Source organism: Myotis daubentonii, chromosome 2 (assembly GCF_963259705.1).
Source record: "Myotis daubentonii chromosome 2, mMyoDau2.1, whole genome shotgun sequence".
Classification (NCBI taxonomy): Eukaryota; Metazoa; Chordata; class Mammalia; order Chiroptera; family Vespertilionidae; genus Myotis; species Myotis daubentonii.
In genome coordinates this window covers 53004193-53021779 of record NC_081841.1, presented here as the reverse complement: position 1 = coordinate 53021779, position 17587 = coordinate 53004193, and the positions used below count along the sequence as shown (strand labels likewise).

The 17587-nt window shown below is 42.0% G+C and overlaps 1 protein-coding gene across 1 annotated transcript; it reads right to left on the bottom strand.

The window, feature by feature from the left end:
- Positions 1-2636: 2636 nt before the first annotated feature.
- LOC132226111 (ADP-ribosylation factor-like protein 2-binding protein) lies at positions 2637-2951 on the bottom strand. Its single transcript, XM_059680978.1, has one exon. It carries the CDS (start codon positions 2949-2951, stop codon positions 2637-2639), a length of 315 nt encoding a protein of 104 aa, XP_059536961.1.
- Between the last annotated feature and the right edge of the window lie 14636 nt (positions 2952-17587).

Here is a 17587-nt window from a genome sequence, read left to right as displayed (position 1 = left end):
AGGAAGGGAGGGGGAGGTGATGCATAATCTACCATGATTTACAAACCCCCCAGACCTCAGGGGGTTGTCTTTGTTAGTTCTTTAGGAGACAATCTGGGCAGATGACCTAGGGAGGTGTCTAATCAGTATTTTTCTCAAGCCTGTAAAACATTCTTAGAGCAAAAGTTATGAAGAGTTCCAAAGAAGCTTGTTTGACGAGGAGGGGGAAGGGAACTTTCTACTAATTATCCCTGGGTTGTAAACCAGCAGGAATGAAGGGTATGCAAGAATGTAGTTTGGAACTAGCTTATCTTGTTCAACATTTTGAACAGAGAGACTGTATCAGAGGAGCTACAAATCTTGGAGTTTGCTTCTCATATCAAAGAAAAGAAAGGCCTTTCTTTCATCCTAACATTCACCTTTGTGAAATAGTCAGAGCGGTGACAGGAACCTCTCCCAACTGATACTTGATATCCTACCAGCTATGTCTTTAGAATTAAATAGTCCATCTCCCAGTGGTGACTGCTTCTTTATTCTCCATCCTTTATCTTTTATTCTTTGTCCTTCACTTCTCCCTCTCCCTCTAAATCTCTTCCCCTAGATTATAAAAACAGCACATACTACAGAAAAACTGCATAACATTTAGCAAAGTTGAAGATCATTTATAATTTCACCACCCAGTGGCATTTTTTTTGACACAGACTCTCTCTCTCTCTCTCTCTCTCTCTCTCTCTCTCTCTCTCTCTCTCTCATAGATATACTGTATTTCACAGAGTAGGGTCTTACATACTGCTTTGTAAATTGGTTTTTCCATTTGATCTATTGTGGGATTTATCCACTTATTCATTCAACAACTAGATTGAGTGCCTACTATTTTCTAGACCATTTTCAGGCTCAGAAATAGAGTGGAGAAGATATATAGTGTCTGCCCTCATAGAGTTTAGTCTAGCTCAGTGATGGCGAACCTTTTGAGCTCGGCGTGTCAGCATTTTGAAAAACCCTAACTTAACTCTGGTGCCGTGTCACATATAGAAATTTTTTGATATTTGCAACCATAGTAAAACAAAGGCTTATATTTGTGATATTTATTTTATATATTTAAATGCCATTTTACAAAGAAAAATCAACCAAAAAAGTGAGTTCGCGTGTCAGATGTGACACGTGTCATAGGTTCGCCATCACTGGCTCTAGCTAGAAAGAAATTTACCAAATAATATCTTTCTATAACAACAAATACATATATGGAAATAAATCATTTTCCTTTTCAGTACAGATTTCTATTATTACTAAAAAAAATCAAAGACACACATTGGGAATTAAACTACTATTTCTTCCCCTTCTTTCTAGAGGTGTGATATACATGTTTTCTGGTCCGAAATGTTCTACCAAACATTTCATTATACCAAAGCTGGACAGAGGACCATTATACCTTGTCTCTACCCCTTTGTACTCAGGCTGAGTTAGACAAATGGAACACCATTTTGGCAGGAAGATGAACAGAGTTGGAAGTGCAGAGCTTGTAGAGTTACATTTATACCAAACTCACACTCACCCCCAACCACAACCAACCAACTAATTTATACAGAAAGGATTTAAAACAAACCAGCACAAATACTAGTACACTTCATATGCTATAAAAAAGGATATTTTTAGTCCATTTCCAGCATATAGCATATGTTTATCAGTGTCCATCAAAATAGACACACCAATGCAGAAAGTATTTTTGCCTTCATAGCAGTAACAACTAAAATGTGCCATTATTTAATACTTGGATCTTTAAATGGGTAATCATAGGAATCTTAAGACTAAGTCTACTAGATTTTCCTGAGTAGGCAGCTATAAAATTTCTTTTTTCAAAAAATGATACTTAAAAAAAAAAAGAGGCTTCTCTCAAAACAGTGAGACTACACCAAGGCTGGGAGCCGAAGATAAAAGAACTGCAAACTCAAGACCAGGAGTTGATTTTCACGTGTAGCTTTTGGGTAAAGGACATCTTTTTGTTTTTTTAGTTTATTCCCATAGACAAGGCTAGTTCCAATTTTCCTAAATGGTAAGCAGAATATAAGAGTTTCAGAAATGTGAAGACAGGGGCAGCTGTTTAACACCCTAGGTAGGCACTGCCAAATAGTAAAAAACTGCACACAGGTGACCCACTGGGTTTGAAGCACTGAACTCTTACTCAAGCGCTGGGAGCACATGGACGATTCAGGCAGAGCCTGCTTGTGGTGTTTGGAACAGGCAGGGCTTGTCATGGCGTTATTCCACTTTGCTGACACAGGAACCTGTGTGCTGGGGAAGGTCCTTCAGGTGGAATGCTGCACATAGTCTTGCCCCAGGGCAGTCTGACTTGCAAAAGCACCCGACAGAGGTGTCTGCTTTGGCAGAAGTACTAGGGGTTACTGAACACAAGAGGTGATTCAGGAAAAGCAGAAGTCCTGGGAGGGTCAGATCATTATCTTGTTGACCCACAGTCCCTAACATTAATGAAGAGCTGCAGTCTTTCCAAGAGCAGGAGCCTCTCCCAGACTACTGAGTTCATTATGTCCAGAAGGTTCCCATAGCCTGGGGGCAGGAGCTAGTGTGGCAGACAGTTCTGGGAAGCCAGTTCAGAAGATGACTTGCACAACAAAATCACCACTAAACCACTGCTTAAGTTCTCAGCCTTCTTTTTCTGCTCCATAGTCCAGAAACATCTCTTTAAATGCCAGAAAGTCCCTAAATGTGAGCAGCATGTCAAATATGTCATCAGCCACTTCATCTTTATGGTGCTTAAATGTTGCTGTGAAGGCTGCCATGTTGAATCCAGGAATCCTCTCCAGCAGATTAATGAGAGGATTAATATATTTTTCTTCCAAAGAAAGGTAGTCATTAGCAATTGACATGCAGGTGAGTTTATTCTCTTCTGTGTCTTCAAACTCCTGGTAGTCCTTGTCCATGAAATTTCTCTGCAGGGCCTGGAACTTGGCATCCATGATAGGTCCAACCACAGCGTCAAATTCTGATTCAGGGATGGAAGAGGTGGACAGCACCAATCTCTCTTCTTCCAAGACTTCAGTCTCTTCTGCAGTATCCATCTCCCCAGGGCCAGAGGCTCGGCTTCCAGCCTGGGGCACCCTGGAACCTCCCATCTGGTCCCCATTACTGACTTCCAGGAGCCACACCCTGCCGTTGGTCCCCATGGCTGAGCTCATCATTCTTAATGACTGTACAATATTCCATTATATGGATGAAGCACATTTTGATACATTAGTCATTTCTACTTTTTTCAACTATAGTAAACATTGTTACAATGAACCCACACATCTCTGAACATTTGTCTATTCATTCTTTAAGATAATTTCCTAGATGTAGAATGCTAAGCCACTTAAATTTTTTTTTTTATTTACACTAGTATTGTTAAACTGCTATACAGAAAGATTGTACCAATGGATACCGTTATAAGTAGCATATAAGACTTTCTGTTTCTCCAGTCTTATGAACACTTAGGTATTCCTTTTAATTTTTGATTATTTTCTAGGTTTGATTTTCATTTCTTTTATTGTTACTGAGGTTGAGTATTATAAATGTCTCGATTTGCTATTTAATGGTCATTTTCTGTGAATTGCCTCCTCGTTCATTCAGTTCATGTTCTCTTTGGGTGGACATTTTGTTTTTCTCATTAATCTGCTCACCCAACTCAAGGACTTCAACAGCACCTGAGACACTCAGAAGTACAGAATCCCTGCACCATTGATAATTGGGCTAGAATTAGTGCCTGTGGGGATGCTGAGAATAGTTGATGTGGAGTGAGGAACATAGAACCTAGCTCAGGGAGAGGGAGGCCAGAGGGGCTAACAGGACTGTAGGGAGGTGGGACCAAGTTATGGGGAGGGGTCACCTCCAAGATCATGTCTCCAGTGGTAGAGGAGATGGTGGAGTGTGGTGAAGCTAAGAGAGAAATAAGTAGGATAAGCCTTGTAGGATTTAGGATCTGCTTCATTCACTCTCTCAATATTGACTCTAAGAACATTCCCAACACATTTCCTGCCCACAAACTCCTTCTTAGAGGCTGTTTCTTAGGAACCGGACCTAAGACAGGGGCAAAGGGAGCAGCCAGTTGGCTGCTAGACTGGGGTTTGGATGCGGGGGGAAGGTGGGGAAGGGAATACTTCTCTTTTAGTAAGAGCTAGTCCCCTGGGGAGAGTGGAGAAAATCTCCAGAACCTTGAAGACCCTGGAGGTGAAGGACCAGAGGCAGTGGGCAGCACTCCACATATATGAAGACTGTTAGAAAATTCTGCAGGGATTGTCAGTGGAGTGGGCGTCTCTGGTTAGGTGTAAACCTTTGCCCAGGGCATTTAGCAAAGCTGAGCTGTGGCTGGGCAGGGACTGATGTGCGGATTGGGTCTGTTTCCCCAGCCTCTCTCGCCTTCTCTATCCAGTCTGGGAATTTTTTCTCCCACTGGTTGAGATCCTGAGGGCCTCACGCTGTCCAAGGTTCCTGAAGAAATGTCTCTCGTTAGCTATTCCCTGGCTGATGGAGATAAACTATTTCCCTGCCTCTCGGGTGCTCAGGCTGACCACCCCCAACCCACCCAACCGAGGAGAGCAGTTAGCAAAGGCATGCACTACAGCTCCTTTCTCACTCCCACCTTAAGACTAGTCACTGGTTTGTTTCAAGCCAGGTGGTCTGCCTTATAAAAGGTGGGGTTACTCATAGTCAAGGCCAGCACAGTTCGCATTTGAATGCCCATACATTTATTTCATTCACTTTTTGCCCCGAGGAACTGGTGATTAAGATGCAGGGTCTTAGCTGGCCAACAATACCACTTTGTGGTGGAAGTACAAAGAAAACCGAGACTTGAGGTAGTCCTAACAATTTTTTTTCCAGCTTTGGATAATTATTGCTCTTCCATTAGAACTAAGTACAATTTTTAATATAGGGGTGAATCACCCTGTCTAGTTTTTCCATCCACACATGGCTGATGTCTGCCCTGATCTTCTGACAACATACACCTAGGCATACATGCACATGTGTATGTGCACACACACACACACACACTCACATCTACATGCCTGCCTTTATGAAACAGAAAAGCACTAAACAGAAATGATGGCAGCAATAACATCAACAACACACACGGAATCTGGAGAATGAGGACGCTGGTGATAAGAGGGTGTGACGTTTGGTTGATGGGCTGATACCACCTGCATAGCTGTACACAGTGGCCCTGGTTTTCTGTCATTGTACAGATGACACTGTGAGCTAAGAGCTCATGTGGACTTAGTGCTTGTTATGCACCAGGACCTGTTCTAAAATAATAGAACCCTCCCAACAACGTGTGAAGTAGATATTATTGTTACTCTCACCTTATTGAAGGAAACAAGGCACACTGAGTTAAACAACTTACCAAAGATCATGTAACTAGAAGGTGGGGAGCCACGATTTGAACTCAGTTTTTAAAAAATATATTTTATTGATTATTTACAGAGAGGAAGGGAGAGGGATAGAGAGTTAGAAACATCGATGAGAGAGAAACATCAATCAGCTGCCTCCTGCACCCCCCCCCCCCCACTGGGGATGTGCTCACTACCAAGGTACATGCCCTTGACCAGAATTGAACCTGGGACCCTTGAGTCTGCAGGCCGATGCTCTATCCACTGAGCCAAACCGGTTAGGGCTGAACTCAGACAGTTTTACTACAATATGACTCCACCAACCCAAAGGCCAGTGAGATACAGGGGAAGGGAAGATTTTCTAGCAGTGGTTTCTCCTTACCCTGAGATTCACAATGTCCAGCTCTGGTGTTCTGAGGTCTCCCTCATTGGCCTCTCTGGTCTTTTTGTGCATTGGAAACAGGTGTTCACCCTGTGTAGACACAGCTCCACAAGCACGTGACTTGGCAAAGGACAACACTTTGTGTAAAGAAAAGGTGATTGTGCTCTGGATGGACACAGCCCATGCTACAGCACATAGCTTGGTGACCAGAGTGTGGGCTGAATTTTAGCTCTCACTCACACTCTTCTCTGTAGGAAGGTGGGGCCAAGTTATGGGGAGGGGCCACCTCCAAGATCATGTCTACAGTGGTAGAGGAGATGGTGGAGTGTGTGGTGAAGCTAAGGGAGAAATAAGCAGGATAAGCCTTGTAGGGTTTAAGGTCTGCTTCATTTACTCCCTCTCAGTATTGACCCACTCTTGTTTGGAACTCTTGCACAGGATACCACCTGCACAACTGCACATGGTGGCCCTGGTGGTTTTGTGTCTGAGCCCTGAGATCTGGGGAGGAGAAAAACTATCCCCAAACCCTTGTTGACTCTCCTTGTTCCCCAGTTTCTGCAGCTGGCCTGCTGCTACATCTCTCCATGCAGGGTTGGCACTGCCTTTCTAGAATAAGACAGTAAGGACACTACTATTTCTCTCCAGTGGCTCAGGTTCCCACAGGATATTATGGCTTTAGATGCACTTCAGCCTGCAAGGGATGGGTGTGTGCTCTCATCAACAAGGAGTGTTTTGTCCATATTCCCTGACAAATCAGATCTATCTATGGTTTGTCCACCACAGCCACAAGAAAGTTGCCAAGCTACATAAGAATGAGGACTTGGAACCTACTTATGTGGATTGTAGCCCTTTAAGGAATGTGGGGATTAAAAAATATGTGCAAATTAGTGATACTGAAAATGATGGTTAATACCTAGTGAAAAAGCTAATACTACATTCCAACTGCAGCAGAGAGATCTGGGAGGATGAGACCTGGAGGGTATCTTTTGGGTTTGGCTTTTAGGAAGTCAGCAAGGAATGTACTTTCAGGGGTGTGGTGCCCATGATTTCATAGATCAGTGATGGGGAAGTGGACAAGGTGAATTTTGGGTTACCCTTTGAGACATTTAGTTAAGAAGGGGAAGAGACAGGATGATAACAAGGTGTCATGGGCCAAGAGAGGGACTTTAAGGATGGAAAGACTTGAGCATAGAGGAGGCATTGAGAACATGAGAGGGAGGAGGTAACTGATGGAGTAAAGACCTAGAGATGAGTTATGAGGCTGTGTTGTAGCCTTGTACAAGAGAAAAGAAAATAAGGCAGGTGCTGAGGCAGGTAAGAGTGAAAACACAAAAGATGCTGAGTAAAGATCACCTATTATAGCTTCAATTTTCTTAGAGAAGTAGAAAGCCAGGTCATCTTCCGAGGGCAGGAAATGGGGACTAAGTAGGGGCTCAGGAGAGTGGTAGAAAATTGTGACAGAGGTCAAGGGAAATGAATGAGAAGCTGACAGGACAAGGGAAAGATTGAGCATCCAGCTGAAGGTGGAGATCAGGACTCTGTTGTGTCTCAGATTACATGCTGTGTGAGTCCCCCACCAGGGCTCAGCCTCTGCAGTAGGAGGGGGAAGGAAGGTTCCGGCCTTGACCCAGAGATGGGACTTTGATGGACTGAAGATGGAAGAATGGGGAAAAAAGAAAACAAAGATGATGGTGAGAAGGTTGTTCAGGCAGTCACTAGACTGTTCCATGAGAGATGGGACAGCATTACTTTTGTACACTCCCCACCACCTGGTCAGTGTCTGGCACAGAATATGTGCTCAAAAAGTATTTGTTGAATGAATGAATGACCTCCACAACATTCCTGACCCAGTGGATGGAAGGTTCAGCACATCATATAGAGATGGTGAGACTGCCCAATGGTGTGCCCTGTGTGTGTTTAGGAGTACAATCAGGTCCTGTTGGAATCCAATGACATATCTGTAATCCTCTCAATGGACAAAAACTGGCATCTGGACCTGGATGGCATCATTACTGAGGTCAAGGCTGAGGAGCAAGGTCGAGGCTGAGATTCTGTACGAGGCCAAAGGAAATGAGGGTCACTGCATCAACCTGGACCCACCAGCCTTTCCCAGGGCTCCTGCTCCTTCACCTCCAGCCCCTCCTGGCAATTTCTCAGAGAATGCACATTTTATTCATTGGGAAATCCACTGAAATTTCTTTTACAAACTTGCAGTGTTTTCATTCTACTGCATAATATCTTCTTTAAAAAATATATATTTTATTGATTTTTTACAGAGAGGAAAGGAGAGGGCTAGAGAGTTAGAAACATCGATGAGAGAGAAACATCAATCAGCTGCCTCCTGCACAACCCCTACTGGGGATGTGACTGCAACCAAGGTACATGCCCTTGACCAGAATTGAACCTGGGACCACTCAGTCCACAGGCCAACGCTCTATCCACCGAGCCAAACCAGTAAGGGCTGCATAATATCTTTAAGAGCAGCCATGATTTTCAGTTAAGTGATTTTCCCCCCACTCCTAATGTCTGGTGGATATTTATGTGATAGTAAGACTTTCTGAATTGATTGCAACCCTATTTCCCCTTTTTATATGTACATGTTTGAGGTTTAGAGATAATCCCTCCCTAACCTGTTCCCCCCACTTCCAGGTTGAGGACTTGCTGACCATAGTCATCAGACATGGCAATAACCTAAGGAACACCAAGAATGAGATTGCACCACTCAACAGGATGGTCCAGAGGCTGGGGGCCAGGATTGAAAATGTTAAGAAATAGGCAGGTGTAGCTCCTTAAAGCCTGAAATTGTAACTCTTAGTGGTGCCCTGGGATGCCAACAGGGCACTTGGACCTAGCAGATGGGCAGCTTTTCAGGTCCTCATTGAAACCTCCAGTAATGTGGCATCCCCGGTGATACAAGACAGAGCAAGGGCTTCATGTTACCTCTACCCCCATCCATCACCTTCAAGATGGAATTATCTTCTCTCATTTCAGTGCGTGAGGCTCTAAAACTACATAAAATAAGTGGGGCTGAATTTCTGAGGTCTCAGATCATGGATTATCCCTTCCTAAGAGTTTGGGAAGCAAGTGACCATTATATCTGGGTAAGGACTCAAATGACCACTGGAATTTCCCAGCATGGTGTAGCTACGTGGATATGAATGATATGGGAAAAATAAGTTAGCATGGTCAGTTACACAGTATACAGGTTAGAGATTTTTCATTAAGGAGACAGATAGAGGCCTGTGCTCATCTGCCACATGTCCAGATGGGTTTAGAGATTCAGTCCTCTTCTTCTCCCCTCTCTCACTTCAGAATGCCAACCTGCAGGTAGCAGTTGTTGATTCTGAGCAGCATGGTGAACTGACCCCAGAGATGGCCAGGACAATTTGGCAGAGCTCAGGGAGGCCTGCAGCAGGCTAAAGAGGACTTGACCCATCTCTTGCATGACTATTAGGAGCTAATGAACATCAAATTGGCCTTGGATGTGAAGATTGCCACCCATAGAAGATGCTGGATGGTGATAAGTGCAGGTTGATGAGGACTCTGGCCAAGGCAAGGACCCAACTTGAGAACCAAGTTTCATAGGACTGTTGGTCATTGGATGCAGTGGCAAAGAAGGGCCTCAACAACTCTTGATGAACTGCAGTGCCCTACACTCTCCCTTTGGGCTCAGGGATACAAATTTTATATATTTGCTAGAGCAGAACACTTAGAGTTTCCTAACAGGCAGACAACACATCCCAAAGGCTAGTGTCAGCCAATCTTGATATGGTGGCAGTAGAAACTCTGCCTTGTCTAGTCTCAGCTCTCTATTTCCTTTTCTTTGTTAAACTGTAATATATTATGGTACAATTGGCTTTATACATTTTTCAGATTAATAATGACCCAAGGTATTTGCTAAACAGAGGGCAATATACTGAAAATATGGCCTGCAGAATGTTATGTTAGCAGCGATGTGTGGAATGAGTGAAAGATGAGAAGATAATGAGGGTGCTGAGGGAATCCTTGGGGTTAAGCCAACTGGGTCAGACTGTACAATCTGCCCGACTGCCATGATGTGGTTCACTCTTTCTGGATCCAGCCCAGAGCAAGCCACACCCTGGGGTTGGCATGCTTCTTATACTGGCTTCCGTGGCCCATGTCAAGAGCTCCAAATGGCTCAGGGACAGTTAACTTACTAACTGCAGTGACCAGTTTGGGTCACCTCTGGGGCAGCCTTTCCTTATCTTCCCCCTTGGGATCTTTAGGTCAGGATGGTCTAAAGAATGTGATCAAAAGCTGTCCTATATCTTCAATCCTTATGATTCAATGGCAGCCACCCTCTCCCCCAGCGACACTTTTTTACAGCACTCTACCTTAAATCTTTCCCCTTCTATATCCTGAGATCTCAAGGTTCTAGAAAATCAATACATGAAGAAAATTCCTATTTACTAATTACTACTTGTCAAGACATTGTTCTGAGAATTTCACATGTAACTCATTTAATTTTCAGAAGGACCCTATGGGGTAGGTATAATTATCCTTGTTTTACAGATGAGGAAAAGATGAAGGAACATAAAGATCATAGCAAGTGGTAGGGTTTGAACATTAGGTAGTTGGACTCCAGAATCTATGTTTGTAACCTCCATACTATACTGATAACATGTGTAGTTTCCCCCTGAACCTCCAGTAAATTTGGGGGGGGGGGGGGAAGGTGGTGGAGTGTCCTTGGTCCCAGAGGCTCACTTTATTTAGAACCCTGCTCTGTCCTTGGTGCTGAAATCGGGTCCAGATGCCTGAGGGAATTTTCTATTTTTGGAGGCTGACCCTGCTCCTGAGCCATGCTCTCTTCAAACAAAACTTCTTCCAGTCCCTACTTTAGCTCTAATCATTTGCATTTGCTCACAGATTTTCTGCTTTAAGATCAAATAAACATTTGGTCTAAAGCTCAACTGTAAAATAGACTCGTTCGTTTTGTTGTGTTCCCTTTAAAACCAAGACCAAAATATATTTCTTTTTTATTTATCTGTCAAAGTCTTATGGATAATAGAACTGAACTATATTTGTATGTTTCCATTTTTACCCCAGATGCTGGGGAGTATTTGTCATTGGGTGATTAGAATATTTTCTTCCTCTTTATTATTTTTAATTTAACTCCTGTATTGAGATGAGAGGGATATAAAAATAAATAAAATTTAAAAGCTAGTATTTTTAAATTGAAACTAAGCTCATGCTGGGCAGCATTAGAAACTGGGCACTCACAAAGAGAGTGATTTAAAATATTAACTGTTAGTATTTATTAATGTGGCAATAAAATAATATCTGGATGTTTCAAGGAATACATAAAATTATGTACTTTGTAAAAAGAACTTTATAAAATGAAATATATTCATACAGATATTGCAGTACATGTGTGCAAATATTGATTAGAACTTAGATTATAAATTATTTTAAGAGAGGCTCTATCACATATTTGTATATTACATAATACTGAACAGAAAATGTGCACTACATAGCACTTGTTGACTAATGAACTGATTAAATAATATAAGGCATGCTAAAGCTTAGCACAGATCCTAAAACAAGGTAAGTATTTAACAAATGGGAGATGTTACCATCATTATTTCTAGGGTCACCCACTGCTGATTTCTGAGGAATTGGATCCTCAAGACTAGAAATGATCTCTGAGACCATAAAGAGAAACCCCTCTTAATATTTAGACACTGGAGTCCTCCTCTCTCTCACAGGGGATGCTAAGCTGAATCCTGCCTTATAAATTTCACTCACTGTCCCAGTTTTCCCCCTCTGTGGCCATAGGGAGCAGCCAAACCCTAAGTCACCTTGTGCATGAGAACCTACAAATGTTATGAAAGGTTTTCCCTTTATTAAAATTCCTTCTCCATGTGGACACGTCCATTTCCTCCTCTGCTTTGGGCTTCTTCGTGGGTGCCCTCCCATAGACATCTTCTGGACGCCTGGAACCCAATCTAACCCCCACTAGCCCAGGAAAAGGGGTGGGGGATGGGGCTTCTCTTGATGCATCCTCTAACCTTGCAGGTGAGTTCGCTGCAGACTCATCAGGAGCTTGTGCCATTTTTGTATTAGCCATTGTGAAACTGTCTCCCATGATAAACTACACAGCTGCTTTATTTTAATAGATGTGTAAGGTTTTAACTTACATTAATCTCTGTTAAATCTTTCTGTTAGTTTTGACTCAAGCGCTACACTGTTAAATTATTTTTTGAATTCTGCTTCTGCCATCAAACTTCTTGCTACTCTTACTAGGTTTAGGCCAGGTATACATTTGTGCTATATGCAAAGGTGCCCCCATTTGGGCATACTGGAAACAAAAACTCCACTTAACTAAAACCTTCTTATTTATAATAGTGAATAAAGATGTTATATTTAACCTCAGGGGAAGTATCTCTTTAAAAACTTCTTAGTTGTGGAAAATTTAAAACAAATATAAAAATAGAGAGAATAGTGTGATGAAATTCTCTGTATCCACCACCCAGCTCAACAATCAACCCATTATCTCATTTCATCTCTATTCTAACAACTTCTCTTACCTCTCCAGATTATATTGAAGCAAATCCCAGATGTGATGGCATTTTGTTTATAAAGATATTTTGTAAGTTTTTCTAAAAGATAAGGATTCTTTCAATAACAAAATAATAACAACATTATCATCCTTAACAGCCTAAACATTAATTCTTTAATATGATCAAATATCCAATCCCAGTTCACCTTTCCCATAATGTCTCATGAATGTTTTCATTTAAATCACTTGTTTGAATCAGGGTCTCCCCTGCAAGACTGTGACCTCCTTGAGAGCAGGCATTGGTTCTTTGTCTTTGTGATCCCAGCACCTGGCAGTTCTGCGCCCAGAGCAGATACTAAATAAATATAGAATGAGTGAGGGTTGAGGACAGAGCAGTCCTTCAGGGGTCACTGTCCAGCTCAGAGTATGGGATTCAGCCAGACACAGGTGTGTCTAAAGGTGCTCTGCTCCCTCCAGATATTTCTTCATCTCCTTCATGAGCAACCCAGTTGGCATCTTGCTGGAACCCTGTTTCCCTACATCTATAGTATCCTCTGATGTACCAGGCAAGCTGCCCACAATAACAACGAGACAGTTAGTCTGTCATAATGTGCCCTTAGTAAAGCCTTGCTGGCCCCTGAGGTTTCATGGTGAGCGGGTGTGGAGGAAAATCTCTCTAAAGTTATCTTGAACACATGCCCTGAAGCTCCTGGCTCTCTGTGACTCAATGTCCTGGGTGTGCCTCCTGCTTTCCTCCTCAGATGGAGAGTTCTCTGTGAACAGGGAACCTTCTCCATGTTCTCACCCCCATCCTCCCATTCAATGCTGTATAGGTAATTGGGAATTGAGTTGGAATTCTCTATTTGGTCACAATGCAATATTCCCTAGGAAATGCAATGCTATTACTGAGTAGTGTCTGCACAGCAAAGTCAATGCCGAATCCCAGTGGCTGGTGCAGAGTGAGAAGGCAGAGTCGATCCGGTTATAATAAATTCCTGATGATAACAAATCAGGCCACTTCTCCAGCATTCTTACTAATTCCCACCAGAGCTGAGCATTCGTTTGGTGATCTGGGTGGTTTTGGCTCTGTTGAATCATGCAGGGAGCTGGCTGGGGGGCGGGGGGTGGTGGTGGTGGTGGTGGAGGGAAGCCCCATGGATCAGGGTAGAGAATTCTGCCATTGTGGCAGTGTGCTCACTGTCCAGAGATAAGGAGGGTTTGATTCAGCAGAGGACTCCAGGGTCTCCTTTCCTGAAACTTCACTTCCTCTGGGGAGGAGCAAGAAGATGCCAAGTTTGCCCAGCACATCTCCTTCACCTTGTGCTCTCCCACCAGGATCTCGCTCTGCCCACCCACTGACTCTGCATCCTAAGGTCTCCAGGGACTGCATCAAGCTCCACACTGTGGCCTATTTTTGTTATTTCTTAATCCTTTGAAGCTCTGCCACTGTTGTTCACCCCTTTCCTCCTTATTTTCTTGTGCCTCTCTTGCCTTGCCTGCTCAGGTACTTCTGTGGTCTTCTCTTCCTCTGTCTACCATTAAATGTTTGAGTTCTGCAACATTGAAAAAAATGTCCAAAAAAGTCGTTGTTTCTGGACTATACTATACCTACAGAAAAGAGCACAGACCTCATGTGTTCAGCTTGATGACTCTTCATAAACTGAACCCACCCATGTAACCAGCACCCTGAGCAAGAAACAAATACTCTCATGATCCAGGCTCCCCCACCCTGGCTCCCTTCCAACCACTCCCCAAACCCACCTCACCCCAGGAAACTGCCATTCCAACAGCAAAGGTAAGTTTTACATGATTTTGTACTTTATACACATAAGATCATACAGTTTCTATTTGTACTATTTTTTCTTAATACAATATAGCAAGCTTCATCCAAAACCAGTTGTGCAGGTGTACACCATTCATTCTCATTAGTCTGCTATCGTGTGACTAAGCCCCAGTTTATTTACATATTCTATTACTGATGTGCAGACATGGTTGATTCCTGTTTTCAGCTATTATGAACAATGCTGCATTGAATAATCTAGCACATGTCTGGTGAACACGGGCATGCACTCATTGCTTTGTGTCTACCTAGGAATGGGATTGCTATGTCCATAGCCTTTGGGTATGTTCAGCTATAGTAGATGTTCCAAACAGCTAACCAAGGCCGTCATCCTACAGTGTAGGAATGTTCTGATTACTTCACATTCTTGTTAACACTTGGTATTTTCTTTCTTTTGTATTTTAGCCTTTTTGGAGTGGGTACTATTATATATCTTTGTGGTTTTAATTTGCATGTTCCATAGTGGCTAATGATGTTGAGCTCCTTTCATATATTTATTGACCATTTGAATATCCTCTTTTGTGCCTGTCTTATGCCCATTTTTTTTAATTGGGTGGGTTTTCTATAATTTTCTTGCTATTTTACAGATTTAAAAAATATATTTTTATTGATTTCAGAGAGGGAGAGAGAGATAGAACATCAATGATGAGAAAGAATCATAGATCTGCTGCCTCCCACATGCTCCTCCTCCCCCCACCCACTGGAGATCAAGCCTGCAAACTGGGCATGTGTCCTTGTTCAGAATAGAACCTGAGACCCTTCAGTCCACAGGCCAACACTCTATCCACTGAGCCAAACCAGCCAGAGGTTTATATGTGTTTTATAGATATGAGTTTTTTGTCGATATATGAATATTTTCTCCCACTCTGTGGGTTACCTTTTCACTCTTTTTTTGTTTGTTTGTTAATCCTCACCCGAAGATATTTTTTCCACTGATTTTTAGAGAGAGTGGAAATGAGGGTGAGAGACACTCAGAGAGAAACATTGATGGGAGAGAGACAAATCGATTGGTTGCCTCCCACACACGCCCCGACCAGGGCCAGGGATTGAGCCTGCAACCAAGAATCGAACCTGTGACCCTTTAGTCTGTGAGCTGATGCTCTATCCATTGAGTCAAACTGGCTAAGGTGCCTTTTTACTCTCTAGTGGAGCTTTTAGATAAATGGAGTTACTTAATTTTACTTAGTCGAATTAATCAGATTCTTTTTCTTTTGTTTGGTACTTTTTGTGTCTTGTACGCTGCTCTATACTTTAATGTTATGAAGACATTCTCTGATGTCTGCTAAAGGGTTTACTGTTTATCTTTCACATTTAGATCTGCAGTTGACTTATGTGTATGGTATTTTTCCACATGGATCTCAAATTGGGGATTCTATAACACTGATTATTAAAAGAGAGATGGCCAGCTGGTTGCTTAATCTTGGTCATGAGCACATAGGTATTTGTTATGTTATTTTATGTATGGATGAAATATTCTATAATGAAAAAGAACATAAAAACTGTTTAAGCATTGATGTTTCCTTGGTTTCCTTCTTTGATCTATTCTTCTTTTCATGCTACGCATTATTCATGGGTGAGTTTGCCTACTTCCATTCTATTCATCCATTTATTTAAATTTCACTTAGCAAGAATTCAGTCCATGTATCAATAGCCTGCTGACTACAGAGATGAATATAACATGGCTGTCCCCTTAAGGGACTTATGGTCTGGTATATATAGGGACAAATAAATATAGCAAAGTTCCTAGGAGTAGCTATTCCAAAGAACAGCTTAGAGCTCGTATTTTCTTTAATGTGAATATTCTGTCCTAGCTGTCTCCTCTTCCTGTCCTCTCCCCCTTTTTTTGCTTTCTTTTTTCCTGTCCCCCTTTAAAAATAAACCTATGTGAGGTATAATTTGCATACAATAACAATGCACCCATTTTCAGAGTATATTTCAATGAGTTCTGACAAATGTATGCATTCTTATAATTGCAACCACTTTCAAAATACAGGATATCTTCCAGAATGCTCTCCCACACCCCTTTGCAGTCAATCACCCACCAGCCCTGAGGTCCAGGCTGGGGCTTGCTTCTTGTCACTTTTGCCTCTTGTAGAATTTCACATAGATGGAATTTCACACAGAATATATTATTTTTGTATCAAGCTTCTTTCACTCATCATGATGTTTCTGAGATCCACCAGTTACATGCATTGCAAATATTTTGCCTCTGGGACTACATAAAACTCTACATCTGGCTTGAAGACAGGACTAGTGACTCTTTTTTCTTTTAAAATTAAATTTTTATTGTTCAGATTATTACAGTTGTTCCTCTTTTCCCCTCCCCATAGCTCTCCTCCACCCAGTTCCCAACCCACCCTCTGCCCTTATCCCTCCCACTGTCCTCATCCATAGGTGTACGATTTTTGTCCAGTTTCTTCCTGCACCCCCACACCCCTATCCCCCCAAGAATTGTCAGTCCATTCCCTTTCCATGCCCCTGGTTCTATTATATTCATCAGATTACTCTGTTCATCAAATTTTTTATTCACTTGATTTTTAGATTCACTTGTTGATAGATATGTATTTGCTGTTCATAATTTTTATCTTTACCTTTTTCTTCTTCCTCTTCTTAAAGAATACCTTTTAGCATTTCATATAATGCTGGGTTGGTGGTGATGAACTCCTTTAGCTTTTCCTTATCTGTGAAGCTCTTTATCTGACCTTCAATTCTGAATGATAGCTTTGCTGGATAAAGTAATCTTGGTTGTAGGTTCTTGGTATTCATCACTTTGAATATTTCTTGCCACTCTCTTCTGGCCTGTAAAGTTTCTGTTGAGAAATCAGCTGACAGTTGTATGGGTACTCCCTTGTAGGTAACTGACTTTTTTTCTCTTGCTGCTTTTAAGATTCTCTCTTGTCTTTTGCCCTTGGCATTTTAATTATGATGTGTCTTGGTGTGGTCCTCTTTGGATTCCTTTTGTTTGGGGTTCTCTGTGCTTCCTGGACTTGTAAGTCTATTTCTTTCACCAGGTAGGGGAAGTTTTCTGTCATAATTTCTTCAAATAGGTTTTCAATATCTTGTCCTCTCTCTTCTTCTGGCACCCCTATAATTCGGATGTTGGTATGCTTGAAGTTGTCCCTGAGGATCCTTACACTATCTTCATATTTTTGGACTCTTTTTTCTTTTTGCTTTTCCGGTTGGGTATTTTTTGTTTCTTCGTATTTCAAATCTTTGATTTGATTCTTGGGATCCTCTTGTCTGCTGTTGGATCTCTGTATATTATTCTTTATTTCAGTCAGTGTATGCTTAATTTCTAGTTGGTCTTTTTTCATATTCTCAGGGTCTCATTAAATTTATCGGCGGTTTCCACAAAATTCTTGAAAAACCTTATAACCGTGGTTTTGAACTCTATATCCAGTCATTTGCTTTCCTCCATTTCTGTCATTTGTGACCTGTTTCTTTGTCTCTGCAGTTTGGCTGCTTCCCTGTGTTGGTAGAGTGGCTTTGTG

Bases quoted from the DNA above. Each gene is read 5' to 3' on its own strand.
- LOC132226111 (XM_059680978.1), bottom strand. From the start codon at position 2,951: ATGGATGCCAAGTTCCAGGCCCTGCAGAGAAATTTCATGGACAAGGAC.